Source organism: Accipiter gentilis, chromosome 32 (genome assembly GCF_929443795.1).
Source record: "Accipiter gentilis chromosome 32, bAccGen1.1, whole genome shotgun sequence".
Lineage (NCBI taxonomy): Eukaryota > Metazoa > Chordata > Aves > Accipitriformes > Accipitridae > Astur > Astur gentilis.
Window position 1 is genome coordinate 4,099,487 of NC_064911.1, and position 17,142 is coordinate 4,116,628.

The following is a 17,142-nucleotide window of genomic DNA, read 5'->3' on the forward strand; positions in this document are numbered from 1 at the left end:
CAGACAAGCTTCCAGGAATACATTCTTAGTCAACTGACTTTCAAATTTTTGTAAATGTCAATTTCAGGGTTAAGTGTTGGTACATGATATACTGCAAATACAGTTCTCTAATACCAATTACTGCTCAAAGGAAAGAAAGATCCACAGTTTGGATATACTCGTGCATCAACACTGTAGTAAGTAAATAAGACTAAAGTTTGGGGTTTGTGAGGTTTTTTGTTTTACCTCACTCTAGTGGGGCTTAGCTTTTGATCTTCTTTGGAAACACTCACTTGTATAAAAAGGAAGTAAAGTTTTCTGCATAGCAAAGAAAAGTAAACTCCAGTAAGATGACTGGTTTTGTCACCACCCAGAAAATTCTACCATAATTGCATATAACATATTTGGTATAAAGGTTGAAGCTATTCACTTTAATTTTAGCCTTTTCATTCTAAACTTCCAATTTAAAAAAAAAATAAAAATCTGCAACTTATCAAACACCTCAGTTCAATCATTAATGAAGATTCAAATCCCATGAATCAAGTATGCATTCACTTTACAGAAAAGTATACAGATGCATTACGATAGAAGACTGAGAAAGCAAATAATCTTTCCCTGGGCAATCTGAGACTGGGACTTCTGAATAGAAAAAGCCCAAGAAAGCTTACTGAAGTGCATAAGCAGAATACTTTCTGTTATTGACTTTTACTTTTTATATTTCTAGATCTTGGAATCTGGGACATTCCATCTACTTCCTGCAAGGACTGATTCTTACTGAAAAAGAGCCAGGTAACTTAAGAAGTTTTACGAAAGGGGTCAAAATCAGCCAAGTTGTTTTGGACAGGGTCAACAGGCATCATCATTTCTCAAGCCTTGAAATACTGACTTTTCAAGAGAGAGCCCAGTCTTTTTCAAGCTGCAGAGAGAGACAAACAGCCAGGTTCCTATAACTCCTGTAAACCTACATCAAGGTAGATGTGTTTCTGAAGACTAGAGCTTATTTTCTGTCTTAATACACATATTTTGTCTTAAATAGCAATCTGATCATATTCCTCTATCCGACAAAAACAGTGGCAGAGTAGAGTAGCGCTAGCACATAAGCCAGAGCTGGTTTGTTGTCTTGTATGTTAGACAGAATCGGGGGGAAGATGTAGATTTTCACCTGTTCTAACAGAGTACTGCCAAGTCTTTGGGCCCCTTCCAAGGTTCATGGACACATACACCATTTTTTAACAAAGGCTGAAAATATGGGAGCTGAATTTCTTACATGCCAGTATGCATCACTGGCATTAAGCTGCTTATTGGCAGAAACAGCAGTATTCCTTTTACCACGAATTCTCTCCGTGAAAACCTATACTTTATTCAAAAATATTCTGTAAAAAGATAGTGAGTTAAGCAGTCAAGCAATGTGCACTGTAGACACTCATTTTAAAAAACTGACACACTTGATAAAGAATTAAGAGACACCAAAGCTGAAACACAACATCACAACAACTGTTCAGATCAAAGTATAACATCATAAGCAGTGAAAATCTGTGTCTTCCTATTAAGAAACTCCAAGTGGCCATGGAAACGTATCATTAATAACATACTTATGTCCTTAGAGTTAAAATAATGCTATTCTATCTCATCAACATTTGTGGGACAAAGGTGTACATTAAAGATCTGATAAAGACAAGGATAAAGACTTGCCACAGAGTAGTTTGTACAGGCATGCATTATTCTATATAATGTCTGACAAAACGCATTATGAACTCACCAGAAAAACCTATTGTCAGTAGTGTGCTCCTGCATGCTGCGGTGAGCATTAAGGCTAAGATCTAAACTGACACCAGTTGCAGACCATGCAAAATAAAAATTTCCCGAGTTCAAAACTTTGCGCACTTCTGCAATACGATCCTCATCTGTTGAATCAATTCGTAATGATACAAATTCAGTGGAAGTAACTCGAAAAACTTCAGAGTCTTGAATCTTTCCCACAGACATGCATCCTGTTACTAGAACCAGATAATGTAACAATGTGTCTCCTGTAAAACAAGAAAAGGCACAGGTAACAATGAATCTTAGTGGAGTGTGAGGTTGATGTATTTATATGCTTAAATGCCGACAATCTGAAAGTTTGCCTGAAAAAAGTATAGAAAGAACCACCATCAAGAACTCATTCTCAAGTTCTACAGAAGAAAAGGAAATGCAAACAGGAGAAACTATGCTGCAAATAACAGGGATTGTGAAAACGGAAGTTATTTTTGTCCACTCCCTTATTTCTGGGAGTGCTCCAAATTTTCAAGTTACTCTACAAATGTAGACCAAAAATAAAAAGAAAAAAAGAGCCCAGTTCCTGATGCGAAGATCCTGTGCTGTACAGCTTTACAGAAGCAGCACAATTTTCTTCCCAAATGAAAAATTAAGGTTTTACATATTTTACTCACCAAGGTTTAATCTTAATACACCCAAGAGCCCATATGCATCCATTACTTTGGAGTAGGTATTCTTGATTGTGTCTTTCTCTGCAGAAGCTATGGAGAGAAAATATATGATTTTATGATGAAAAAGACCATACACTATGGCAGGCAGAATGAGTCCACTCTAAACTGAAAAGCCAAGAGATTACAAAAGTAGCATTTACGTGAAACTTCTGTAAAGAAATCAGTATGTATGAGCATATGGCATTTTATAATGGAAAATGAGTATTTGATTTTATGACAAAGTATGATCATGCTATGTTTTTAGGCAACAAAAAAAGGACTTGCAAAAACTCCAAGTGATATTAAAGGAGAACGTTGGCATTTTTAACATCATCTCCTAATATGAAAAGCATCTAAAACCCAGGCAAATGAGTTCCATGAGAATGCTCTCCTGTGATTAGTTAAAATTAGAGTAGTGCTAAATGCTGCTTTTTTTTATGAAAAAAAAAAATCTTTTTTCTCCAAGAATAAAACCATGATGCGGCAATATTATTTCCAGATAAGTAAACAAGATTATCACAAGTGGATTTTAACTAGTTTTAGATATATTCAAAGCAAAACTCTGGTAGGTCCACAAGATAATGGTATTTAAATGCAATGTCTTAGATTCGGAAAACACAATTTTCATAGACATTTTGGAAAAAAATTTGTAATGTTTTAGAAGAAATTAAAGTATATCTACCAATATTCACCTGGGAGTTAATGTTAGTGTACATTTTAGAACTTCAATCAGCACTCGAAAAACCAGGCCCACAAGCTTGACTGTAGAGCCAGGTGACAGAGATGCTGCAGAGCAGAAACTGGATCCCACCTATCCTGAGCTTTTGCTCATGACTGAGACTGCACCTGAAGCACAAAGACCAACAATTCCAGCTGTGCCACTGGACCCACAGGGATCAAAATTTCTGGGTCACCAAGGATCAGCACCTTCTCCCGCCTCAGAAATGATCTGCTAATTAATTTTCACTTTGACACTAAAAAAAAAGTATCAGAATTTGACATAAAGCAAAGCGTAAATGGAAATGCTTATTGCCCTGGCATTCTGCTATGCTCCCTCTTACACTAGCTATATTTTCTTTAGAATTGCAGTTGTGAATATTTTTAATGAGTATTCCCTAAGCTTAGCATAGCCCTTCTGTTCAAATGTCCGCCTGCTCTATTATTATAGTGGATCAGAAACTCCAATACAGATGAAACAATTATTTAACCTCAGCCTGAAATCTAAGCTCATTCAATGTTTTATTAAGTGCATTTCAAAAAAGCTTCTTTAACTGTTTGCACTGATACGCTGTATTCCTGTAATCCAGATTCTAAAGATAAGAGAGTTATAGCAGCATGATTATTTCCAAAATCCTCACCCATAATAAGTGTTAAGACTTGCAGCCAATCTAAACACATTGTTTAGGGACACTGATTTTGTCAGCATCACCAAACCATGTTTTTCTCAACCATATCACCATCAGGCTGGAAAGAACAACTTCTAAACTTCAAAACCTAGTTCTTTCAATCTATTTTTCCAGCAAATATTTAATGATGTCAGCTTACTCTTCTAAACTCAACTTTTGTTAACCAGAGAACTGCCACGTTCTTATTTCACATTTCAAATTACTAATGATATATGAGGTTTAGTTTCAGACTTTTTGCAGGATTTTTCTTAAAGGTGCCTGCCAGCATTTAATGACATTTCAGAACAATGGCTTTTCTGTCTTCTATGGATTTATTCTCTTTTTCCATTGCATAGAATGCCCGTTATCCTTGCTAAGCTTTAATAAGTAAATGCCCGAAGTAAATTAAGTAACATGGGCTTTGCAAATTCAGATCAACAAAAAATAAAGCTAATAGAGCAGCAAAGAGTTGCAAAAACAAACAAAAAAATGGAAATAGAAAAACCTCCTGTGGCTAGTCAATTATTATTTTCCTAACAAAGCACCCAAGCACCAACCAAAAGCATTTCATGCCACATTTTTCAGTTACATTAGATCTAATACAGCATGAACTCTGAGTAAAGCTTTTCCACAGTGAGCTTATAAGTATTTCTCTTGCACTGCCTGCACTTTTCCCAGCTTTTTTTGTTGTTAAGGCCAAAATTCACATGGGAAAATGGCAAACATCACACACCTCAGAAGGTTCACTTCATCCATGCTGCCCTGGCCCATCCTCACCTACCACCAGGTTTCAGCTACTGCCTCCGCAGAACCCGACAGCGCAAGGTACATTTAACAGGCGCCACAGCAGGCAGCTGGGATGCGGAAGAGGTTACCTGCAACATGCTCCTACCACTCTCCCATAAGGCACATCATGCCTACTATGAGTTACAACTTTATGACATAAATTCTTAAGGCAGATTCCCCTTCATTGAGGGCACCCATTTGAACCTCTAGCCATCAGTGTTCATGAAACCTGAAAAAATTATGAGATTTGGTGATGACTGATATCAGCCAATACAGAGGGATAAAAAATTGTTTTCACATTATCCTCCTTTTTCTTAAGAAACCAAGCTAAAAAGAAAGCAGTCACAAAAGTAGCACTGACAGCAGAAAAGGGAGCAACTCCACAGCACCACACTGCTGCCTCTTCCCTACTGCAGCACCACCAACGCAGGCAGCGCAGGTAGATTTAGGTTGGTTTAGGTTGGAAGGGATGTTGAAGATCATCTAGTTCCAGCCCCCCTGCCATAGGCAGGGACACCTTCCACTAGACCAGGTGGTTCAAAGCTCCATCCAACCTGGCCATCAACACTTCCAGGAATGGACCCTGTTCCAGTGCCTCACCACCCTCACAGTGAAGAACTTCTTCCTCACCTTTAATCTAAATCTACCCTCTTTCAGTTTAAAGCCATTACCCCCTGTCCAATCACTAAACGCCCTTGTAAATAATCCCTCTCCAGCTTTCTTGTAGGCTCCCTTTAGGTACTGGAAGGCTGCTGTAAGGAGTCCCTGGAGCCTTCCCTTCTCCAGGCAGAACAACTCCAACTCTCTCAGCCTGTGCTCCAGCCCTCTGACCTTCTTTGTGGCCCTCCTCTGGACTCGCTCCAACAGGTCCATGTCCTTCTTATGTTGGGGGCCCCAGAGCTGAATGCAGTACTCCAGGTGGGGTCTCATGAGAGCAGAGTGGAGGGGGAGAATCACCTCCCTCAACCTGCTGGTCACGCTTCTTTTGATGCAGCCCAGGATATGCTTGGTTTTCTGGGCTGCAAGAGCACATTGACGGGTCATGTTGAGCTTCTCACCAACCAACACCCCCAAGTCCTTCTCCACAGGGCTGCTCTCAATCCACTCATCACCCAGCCTGTATTTGTGCTTGGGATTGGCCTGGCCCACATGCAGGACCTTGTACTTGGCCTTTTAGAACTTATTGAGGTTCGCATGGGCCCACCTCTCAAGCCTGTCAAGGTCCCTTTGGACAGCATCCCTTCCCTCCAGCGTTTTGGATGGTTGACTACAGCAGTGCTCAGGCTGCTTTTGGGGTAATGCACAATAAGGGACTTCCCATGATCAGGAATGCTACAATATTAAGGAAAGACACTTGAGGTTTCTGAAAACTAAGACGAAATCGGGAACAAGACACAGCTACATCACACTGCCTTCCATTTTCTTCCGTTGGGACACCATGGGGACCAGCATCTCCCTGGGGGCCAGGGCACTGGTAGCCATGGGGGCTCCCCCATGAAGGCAGGACAGGCTCAGGGCAGACCCAGCCCAAGACATCAGGCACCTCCGTGGGATGGGCTTGAGGGCAGGCCAGGATGTCAGTCTGTGAGCAAGGACCAGGCCTGGTGAGGGTAACTGGGACCAGATACAGTCCCAGGATGGCCAGGCAGGCCATGGGGACAGGGACAGACCAAGGCTGGACTGGGACATCAGCCCAGCTCAGCAGGCCCCATGTGCAGGTTGGGCAGGGCTGCGGAGAGCTAGAGACCAGCACTTCGCTGCAGCGTTGCTGGGGCAGGGACTGACAGCTCTGAGGGGACTGAATTGGGGTCCTGGGCTGTGGGCAGGGTGGGGGAAGCCCCAGGGGGGCTGGGCAGGGACAGTCAGGGCTGGTGGTATCCTCAGGGTCCCAGTAGGAACAAGCAGTAATGCTATGAAAACATGCAAATGGTTTTACAGCTGGTTTAGACCAAAAGTCCTTGTAGCCTCCAAACACGTACAAGAATTTCCTGAACCAGTGCCTCCAACAGTGCTAGCCACTAAGATGCCTTTCATTTATGGATGCTAAAAGAAAAAAAAACCAAATGCCCAGGCCAGAATGTAATCTATTACTGACTGCCACTGCACATGGCATTTCCCATTTCTGAAGATACCAAAATTAAATTTGCAGGTTTTCCTATCACTCCATACCAAAGAGTGTGAATAGCAATGTAAGTGCTCTGAAACCATTCAGATTCTCCCCATAAGTATCATATTTAACTCCTCCTTCTTTACCAAAGCAGTAAGCTTCATGAATATTTATGCTCTCACTTCATTCAGCATGCAAAGTCATCAGGTACACCTGGATATGCAAGAGTCACTGAAGTTACAAAAATGGCTAAGACCCCATCACTATAATATGCAGTGTATGCAAAGCCAACTTTCAGTTTCCTCTATGAATAGCTGAAATTACTAACTGGGTGAACTGCAGCTTAGAAGTTAAACCACAGGAAGGCTAAAGTAATCCTGACAGAAGGAGAGAGCATTTCCAAGAGCATTTCCTCATTTCCTCTGTAACATTCTTAATGAATGAGAACATCTCTTCCCAGAATGGTAGGTTGGCCTGCAGCCACAAGAACCCTTTTGACTTTGATTTATGAGCTCCCTATCTTGAAAAAAAAGTGCAGCTAATATAAATATGCACTTGGAAAAACATAAAGTCCTACAAACTAATGAACCTACTTCTCCCTGAGAAATTGACTTTTCTATTTATTCATCTTTAAATAGCTGGAAGTAAGCAAAAACACAGTTAAGGCTGTCTGAAAAAAATATAAAACACTATCACTCACAAAGAAGAATCAATTAAGACATGCAACTTGTAAAGCCAGAAATTACCAGCTGGAATGACAACTTTCATCCATAACACTGGACTTAACAGATTTCAAATTATACTGTAAAGGAGCACTAAACAGTAGACAATGCAAGCATACATGTCCGCATATGAAGATGGACACAAACATTACGAGGCAGTATTTATTTTATTACTTTGTGTCAGTTCAGATTTAAGCAGAAAGGAAATTAAAAGCAGGTTCTGCTTAACCCACTGCATTAATTAGATTCAAGTTGATTAATTTCCAAAACAAAAATAATGACTCGCTATTTAGCAGTACAAAAAAAAAAAGGAAACCCCAAAAAACCAAACCACAACACTTTTAATGTGGTTTTCAGGTCAAGTTGTAAGAGATTATTGTAGAAAGCCAGCAAGCCTCATCTGCAGTGTCAAGAGAAAAAGAATAAAATAATTTTAAGTCGATCTTTATTAAAAATTAATAGGTTATAGTATTTTTAAATGTTAACACCTCATTTGTTCCAAGTTAAATCACAAGTGTGCACCTGTAATAATCATACCTTATCAATCACTGACTCATTTAAGAAAGGTGACTGATTAAATTATTTTAAAGGGATTATGTCAGCCCTCTTACTGTTATGCAAATGGAACCCCATCAGAAATCCTGTCTTCAGGACAATTTGGTTAAACACATATTCTGCTTAATTCCAGACTAGAAATTAGTTTTGCAATTCTAACAATTGAAAAGTTAAGATCACATTAAAAGTTATTATTTAGGCTTTCTACAGTTATGTTCTCTTCTTGGTGGGTTCACAAGGCGCCACGATGACACATTATAAGTTAGTGGCTACAATTCCTAGCTAGAACATGGGACACTGAGCTGGGAACAAAGACACACTCCTGAAATTATGTGCAATTCCTTCAGAAACAAGACATCTCATTTAAGTTAGACAAGAAAAAGCTCATGTTACTGTCACCTTAAAAAGTTTAAAATCTGAAAAATTTATGAACTGTTCTTACACAGTTGTTTTTTGAGCTTTTAATATTGAGGTTTTCAAGCTTTTTGTCAAACTAGGTCAGTTAAACTTCTGGTATTTAAATTAAAGCTAACACTTTAATATTACCACATAGGTGACATTAAAATCAGAGTGGAGTCACCACTTCAATTTATAGATCAACCAACAGAGGAATCATTTTATTACTTTTGATACTTTGCTGACATGAATAGATGCATAGAAAACTGGATGGCAGTTGATATTTAAATCTGCCATAATTCATACAATACTTGCTTTGAATTAATAGGATGATTTTTTTTTCCACTCTATTTGCTAGTTCAAATTATAAGGTACCATTATTCACTTCACAAAGACATTAACGTTACCATAATCAACATGTATCTTAAGACTATGGGGAGGAACCTCCAAATAATAAATCACCGCTACACAGCAATGAAAAAACCCCCAGACATCTCTAGATGTTAGCAATTATATTTAAATACTACACACCAGAAAAAAAAACACTGTTCAGAACAACAAAAAAAATTGTAACAGATGAGCAAAAAGAAGGCTTGGTTGCTTTAACATTATTTTTCAATACTATGTAAATTTACTTCACAAAATTTATAGTTTCAGCTAATACCACTGACAAGGGGCAAAAAAACAAACTGAAAAATAAAAGTGTGAAAACAAAGCTGACCTATGTAACAGCCTACAAGCACCTCCTTTCCATCAGCTTTGGGCTTTCTGACCCAGCTACACATTCTCCACTGAATGCAAAACTTCATAGCACCAATAATCTACAAAGATTTTCTTCTGATACTGAATACTTTGCCTAAAATCTAGTTATTTTACATGAAAGCCAACTGTCGCAATTTTTGCCTGTACAAGTCAATTCAAAAAAATTACAAAGTTTTCAATCTGAATATGTGCTACCACGCAAAAAAGCTACCAAATTATCTGAAATGTAGGAATGCTAATTAGTTTTTCTAAATTATGTCTGAGTAACTCCAGAAGTATGCAAACTAGGCTTCTTAACATGACATTTAATTAGCAAGAGCTATTATTGACTGGATGTCCAGTAGGGCAAAACCAAGACTTTTACTATAACATGCGCTACTATAGAAATGAAAATTTACTGAATTGAAAAGAGAACATTCATAAAGAGAATTATTTGTTGCCAGTGAAATCCCTTGTTAAATTAATGCAAAGGCCTGTGGTGCACATACAGAATAGTCTTTACTATTGGTGTAAAGCTAGTCTACCTTAAGAAGCAAATAGCCTTCAGATTCTGCTGTAACTAACTTCTTTTTAATATTTCCAGAACTGTGGACCAAATTCCTACAGATCGGCCATTCAAAGTGGTCACAGTCCTCCCAGGCAAGAGTCACTGCCTCCATCAACCTCCTGGGAAAATTCTTACTGTACTTCTTGTACTTTTCAAAGTGTGCTAGACTAGCATATGTGGTCTTTGTTAAACCATACAATTTTCTTGGAAATGCCTGGAAAGCAATGAGCAGAACATCTTCCCAGTAGATTCAAAAGTATAGTGAATTCTGGCAGAATCCTAGGAAAGGCACCTGATGACAGGAGGACAGGTTACAGCCTCCTCCACCAGCATGGCTGCCCTTGGCATCTACTGTAGCTGTTGCTTCCCTGCAGCTTCTTAAGTGTTTTAAGATACTGTTTAATGGGAAGGAGCAGTCCAGAAGATGACACTCAGTCAAAATAGTAACAAAGACAGGAAGGTGAAATTGCTGTTTGCCTTTGCATCCTAGTCCCTTCACATTGGCTTCAGATTAATATATTACATCAAAATACATTCAAAAATTGATTCTACCATAGCCTGTATTTGTCCTTTTCTCTCTAACACAAAGACACTCTTTCCAGAGGATAAATAACTGCTTGAAGAATTTTAATTCTTCTTATTATTGTTCCTTTACATATGTACATGAAACAGGAAAATATATTAAGCTTATTTTATAGGATCCCATCATGAAAAACAGAATGTAGTAATTTATTTTGAAATATTCTCCTTTCCTAGTTAAGGGGATGTGGTTCCACTCAAAACTCTATATAAATATTATTGGCGGGGTGGGGAGAATCACACAGTAGCAGTTTATTACTGGTGGCAGCAAACACCGAAGAAAAAAACCCTCTGGTTTTGAGCATACAGAATGTTATGCTCCTTAATAATTATGTACATATAGCAGGTGCTCATCAACTATATCTGTCAGTATGTTTCTTTTTTGTGTGTCTGTTTCCTCAAGCACCACGTCAACTTTAAATCTCTTGCAAAATAATATCCCATCTGCTACCGTGGATAGATAATAGCATATCTGCTTCCCCCCCTCCCCGCCCCACCTGAAGAATGCAGTGTGGAAGAATTTTCTTTTTAAAAAGAAGTGGAATGTGAATGGGTGATAGAGTAGCTTTGCTAAACATGACTATGAGTACCAGGATGCCTGCTGCACACATGTTATTACAGCTCTTTCTTTGTCTAGCTCTACAAAAAACTCAGGGTGGGCAAAGTGCGTCTTCCTGTTCACACCTGCTATCTTCTCAGCTTTATCATAAAATTGAAGTCAAAGGATGTGCATGAAGCTCCTGCTCTCTCCACTCAGCGCTCAGTATTTTCCCAGACAACAGAATATTCTCCTTTACTCATCGCAGGCGACAGGAGTAGACAGCTTCCCACTCGTTTTGTTATGACTCACCAGAGAGGAACAGGGAGAGAGAACACCCTCCTGCTCAGTCAATAAAATCTTTACAGGTAAGATATCTCATTAAAGAGTCCTATTTAAAAAAATAAATATACTGTCTATTTTATATGTCAAATAAGAAAAAATAAATCTATGTCATCTTCCCACTAAATTCTAAACAAATCAGCAGTGAAGCTGCTGACATTTAAAACTCAGTGCTCTTACAATGCCTTGAGAAGCAAGTTGGCAGGATCCCCTCAGACTTCAATATCTTGGGCTAACCCAATACTAGGAGTGAGTCAATAAAAGAGGTATTAAATATATTAAGACAAGCAAAGTATCTCTCAGATGTTTTGGTCACAGTAACATTAGCTAATCCGTGTTACAAGCAGTACACAGAACGCTTCCAGCAGAAGCGTGGCTTGGGCTGCTTCCATGTTAAGACCGAATGATTATGCAACAGCCACTTCTGTGAACCATCGCTTTGACCCTCTTCCTTTCTTCCATCTTATTTTGTTGACTTGAATAACAGATTCAGTGCACATATAACACACACTGAAAATCACACAACATACAAGTTGTATAGCATTTCATACAGAGGCCTGACTAAACCCTCTGAATCATCTTGCAATGCTTTATTGAGTGTAAAGCGGATGAAGGTTAATACTGTTATCTTTCCCTCAGCAAAATGACAGATGTACTTCCTTTAAGATGACATTTAAAGGATCAGTAAGCTTTCATTCCTTTCTCTTAGCCCATTTCAAATCCAAATTTCTATACATGGATACCACAGAAGATGCAGTTCAGTAAGGCTCTCAGAACCAAATCACATGAATCACTTTTAATGGTAAAGTGTGTTTCACCAGGTTATGCCTTTATTATACATTCTACATACAGGTAAGAACTGTGATTGGGTATAAGGCTGAACACCTTTTATTTATCTTCAGTATTTATTAAAATTTTTTGAAAAATGTCTAACAGTTTGAGATCAGTATTGTCAATTTTTGTTGAGTCTAAAAAGTGTTACTACCACCTGCAAAAAAATATTGAGTTTTTAACAGTTTAAAGTGATGCTGTTCTGGATTTAAATTGATATATACTTGATTTGACCATTTTTCTATCTATTCACACAGATTTTACAAATATCTGGGGAATCTCCCCCGACAGCCAGTCTTTCATTAACTTTGGCTTTTAGATTTGTACCAACATCCAGAAGTTTGTATAGCTACAGACTAGAATCTTCTGACTGGTTTCTGTGGCATGACTAGACAGATGGAGAAGTAGTACTTTACAAATCTCCCCCAAGCACTAATAATTGTACTCCTTTAAATATGTATTAAAAAGAATAGATACCAGAAGAGAACAGCAAGCAGAAAAGGAGAAAACAAAATCCTGAGCTAGGGAACTCGGCGCTTTTTCTGCTGTCAGTTCAAGGGTATGATTGTGATCTTTCAACCATTAACAAAAGAATCATGTTTCAGTACCTAAAGAATTGAGGTGCAAAAAGGGAATTAAAGCAAAATACCACAGCTAAATATGCATCAGGAAAATATGCCCATTTACCAGATAGAAAAAGAGTAAGCAGTTTACTGGTTAAGGTTACTGAAAACAATATTCAGAGTAACTACTTCTAGCTAAGTATGAATGTTTACTATGTTGTAACCTACCAATTAGAATACCAAAGACAAACCTTTATAGATTAATAACATGCTATTACTAAGTACAGAACCCAAGAGGAGAGAGGCTTTTGAACTTCCTTCAGGTTCTAATTCCTCTGTTTGGTAACAACGTGAGGCATAGAAGAGGGCAGAAACTTTGATATGGTTTTTAAATTTTAGACAACATTTATCCAGGTGCCTGCAGTGTATCACAGCACAAAAACCAACAAACCTACTGTCCTTTTTGAGCATAACTTTCAGGAATAAATTATTTTTAATACATTGCTCCTTAAGTAGCTTAAGCACGTTCACCAATTACTAAATACATGATAAAATAAAGTTTTCCACAAATCTTCAAAGCATTTTTCCCCGTTTTATGGATTTCACTAAACCTGTTCACTAGTTTTATGACTGGACACTTATTCCCAACCCAATCCACACTACACAATGCCTTTCAAATACTGCTGGCAAAGTCAATGAAATTACTTAAATATATAGTAAGAAGAAACTGTATCAGAAAAAAAACAATTCTCAAAAGTAGAAAAGCACTCATTGTTTCTCACCTGGATCATCATATAATTGCAGCTATAATGTCAATCATGCTGGCATGTCCCATTGCTAGGCCTCTAACAGTTAATGGCAGCTTGTTCTAATCACACATTAAAGATGCAGATTAAGCTGTATGCTAGACAGTACTTATTCATACAGCCTGTCCAGTACTGATGACTCTATGGTCCAACTTCTAATTACCTTACACAGGGGCAGTTAGGTGCCTCAGAAGGACACCATGCCACTCCCAAGGAACACACTCAAGTATAGAAGAGCCAATTGCAAATATGGAAGAAAGGAAACATATCTCAAGACCCACTCTTCTTTGGAAATCGCATTTTTAACTCTTGAGTCTTGTTAGAGAACACATTCCCCATTCAGCCTACTCCACAGTCTCAAAGCCAGAGCATCCTCCTGAAAGGTAGGGTTTTGAGTCCACTCAGACTTCAGGCAGTGAATAAAATCTCCCATTTTTTGATTGGGTGCTCAGAATAGCTAGGCTAGAAAACCACAAACAGGCATCAGAATGAATTCATTAAAACATTATAGACTTTAAAAAAAAATACTTCCATGGTATGAAAGTTTTCTACAAAAGAGTCAAAAACAAGCTTAGAAACTCTGTGCAACAAGGTGCTCAGACTTTCTGAAGACTACAAACAGAACTACATTTTAAAACCCTATCTATAGGCTTCACAGATCTCTTCTGCACTTCTCATTTTAGTGTCCTCCTTCAACTATGACTTTAAAAAAGGGGGGGGGGGGGGGCAAAAAGAATTTAAGGGAAACATTTAATACATTTATCACTGAAAACATGTAAAAATAACTTTGCAATGCAAGACACCTTGCTCCAAATATTACTCATTTTATTACACGACAAATCAATACAGAGTCTCAAGATAGGTCAAAAATACAGGGACAAAATAAAGCTAAAAATCAAAAAGCCATCAAAAATCATGATACAAAATGAGATAAAAAAACAAATTAAGATGATATACCATTTAAGAACATAGAATTTTTTATTATGAAATACAACACAGAATTAGCTTTTCAATAAGTTATCACGTGTTCAAAACGAGAAGGTTGTTCAGAACCAAAAAAATAAGCAGATGTTGTTAGAAGCTACTCAAAGAAAATTTAGTGTACATGAAAATATACATGCATGATGAAATGTAATTAAATGTGTAAAATTCTCTCTCAACAGATGAAGATATGAAAATGTCTTCCCCCCCCCCTCATTTAAATAAGAAGCCTCTCCATCAGCAAATAAGAAAACAGAATAGTGCTTCTTTATATTCCATAAACAAATTGTTTATACAATGTCAAGTCTGCCAACTTTTTACATTGTAGTTATCAAAACATATTGACTTACAGAGGACAGCCACAGCTCCGGATTCAAACATGAGACATTCTTCTCTGTTTCTGGTTTCCACTATCACACTGAATGGAAGTGGATCCAGCTTGTGATAGACACGGTATCCTTTACTGAAAGCCATTTTGCCTTTATCAGAGGCAGTCCTGTCCAACACAAAATGATGTTAGTGAAACCTTCTCGTGCTTCCAGATACCTTCTGCAAAGCAGGTCTGACTTGCATCCTTTCCTAGGGATTTTACATGTTTAACAAACAACAAAAAAAGACCTGCTTACTCTTTCCATCTCACAAGACTTATTTCATCTCATGTTCCAAAACAAATATAAGGACTATCTAAAGACAACATAACAATGTTTCAAAAACACAACTACCCAGAGAAACACCTTTCAAAATAAAGGATTTATTTAAGTTTCTCAGAGATGAGAATTTCTTTCACCACACTTAATAGGATTTCTTCTTAGAAAAAAAAAAAAGGAATTAAAATGAGGTTCTGTAGGCTCCACAAATACATAAGAGTGGTGACAATCGTAAATTAATGTCAAATGCAGAGGACCAGAAGCCTGGGTAGGCTTCAATTTTCAGATCTATTTTACCGATTCTGACCTTGTACAAAAGGACAGCATATTTTAAACACTAAAGCTGTTAAGGCGTTTTAAAAGATCATACAAAAACATTAACCTATTTTGGTTTTCTTTTTTAAATGAAAGCAGGTTTCTGTTTGGATTTAAACCCTCCCCTGCAGTGGCTGACGACCGAAACATTGCAGTATCGCACTAGTGAAACAGCCTGTAAACCACAGAGGTAAGATCTTCCTTTAAAACAATAAAAAAGCCCAAACAATAAGAAACTATAAGCAAAGGCGACAGTAGCCAGATTTTGAGGGCTTAAGCCCAGGAAACAGACAGCGAGGGAAGGCTCTTCTTGAAAGCCAGGAGCGGGGCTCCCTGCCCTCTCCCCCCTCCCTTCGGCTCAGTGTCCGTAGCCTCCAGGGCGGACGCGAACTCGACGCCGCCGGTACGGAACCTGCCGGCCCCCACCCTCCAGCGCAGCCCCTGCGGGCGCAGCACCGCCCGGGGAGCAGCGGCGCCGGTCCGGCCCTTCGCCCGAAGCCCCTCTCCCTTGCCGGGCAGGAGGAAGGGGGCCACCGGACAGCCGCGAGTTTCCCACCGCCCGGCCGAGAGGGGCAGCCCCGGAGCCGGCACCGGGCCGGCAGCTCCCCGCCCCGCTACCACCTGCCGCCCAGGGCAGGCGCGCACCGCCGCCCGCCACAGCCCGGTGCCGCCGGTACCCACGACGCTGACAGAGCCTCCATCTTGTCTGGCGCCAGCGGCGCCCCCGCGGCCCGAGCCCCGCGACGGCGACAGCCGGCCCGGCTCCGCCGCGCGCTGACAGGCGCCGAGCGCCCCCCCCCCCCCGGTGCTGCCGTCCCGTCCCCGCCCCCCAGCCCCCCAGCCGCAGCGGTACCAGCGCCTCCCTCACCGGCCGCGCCACCTGCCACCAGCGGCCGCCCGCTCCGCTCCGCTCCGCTCCCTGCCGCGGGAGCCGGCGGGACCTCACTTCCGCTCCGGCCCCGCCGTCCCTTCCGCATTGCGCCTCCCGCCACCGGAAGTCGGTAGCGGACGGGGGGGGGGGGGGGGCGGGGGGGGAGGGGGAGAAGCGGCAGCGGCGGGGGGAGAAGCGGGGCGGTGGGGCCGGCGTGAGGCGGGGCGCGAGGGCGGCCGTTAAGCGGCTGCCGGCCGGCCGGCCGACCGGCCGCCCCCCGGGGGAGAAGGGAGGATCGGCGGGACGCGCTGCGGCGGGGAGTGCGGGCGGGGAGGCGTTGGCCCGCGGGAGCGGCGACGCCGGACTGGGTGGAGGCTTTGCCGGGCCCGCGTTCCTGTCAGCGGCATCCCTCGTGTGGGCCCTGTCAGGGGCACCTTGAACCAGAGCGCTGGGCAAGCCCTGCTGTCGGGGTGGAGTCCAGCCTGAGGAGACCTGGCCCCCTAGGGAAGAGTAGGAAGAGAGCCCTGAGAAGAAGTCCTCCCTTCGCCTTGTCTTGCGGCAGTGCTGGGTCGCAGGCTTCGAAGATGAAAAACGTGCTGTGGGCGCACGGTGAGGCTACGTTAAAGCACAGCCGGCCCCAGTCCCGGCTGTGTATTTATTACAGGTGCAGCAGGGAGACAGATCTTAGGGACAGGCTCACGAATAGCACCGCAAACTGAAAAACCTCGCTGCGCAAAATGTGCGATGGGCATAGAAGCTGTCGGTGCAGATGCTCACCGAGTGCCTCGGGTCGGGTGGGAGCACTGAATCACGGCTGAAGCCTGCCTCTTCCTGACAGGCTCCAAAAGTTTTAGGGACAGACCGTCCCTAAGCATCTATTTGGAAATTTCCATTCAGCCTGTGCAGGCTGTAAGTGGAGGAGGAGTACCGCTTCACCGGAGCTTTACAGTATTGTGTTGGTGATA

The 17,142-nt window shown here is 41.0% G+C and overlaps 1 protein-coding gene across 11 annotated transcripts in view; it reads right to left on the reverse strand.

Moving 5' to 3' along the window:
* SYNJ1 (synaptojanin 1) overlaps positions 1-16,275 on the reverse strand; it is a 68,721-nt gene extending 52,446 nt beyond the window's left edge. For 9 of the 11 annotated variants that reach the window (XM_049835095.1, XM_049835090.1, XM_049835089.1 and 6 more), the window contains exons 1-4: positions 16,175-16,275; positions 14,695-14,840; positions 2,409-2,495; positions 1,739-2,006 (exon numbers count right to left, since the gene is read on the reverse strand). In XM_049835095.1, the coding sequence (XP_049691052.1) occupies positions 1,739-2,006; positions 2,409-2,495; positions 14,695-14,818 (479 nt within the window). In that variant the 5' untranslated portion in view covers positions 14,819-14,840; positions 16,175-16,275. Of the gene's footprint in view, positions 1-1,738; positions 2,007-2,408; positions 2,496-14,694; positions 14,841-16,174 lie in introns of those variants that run through there. The other 2 variants (XM_049835087.1, XM_049835094.1) reach the window with 2 other exon arrangements.
* Positions 16,276-17,142: the final 867 nt, after the last annotated feature.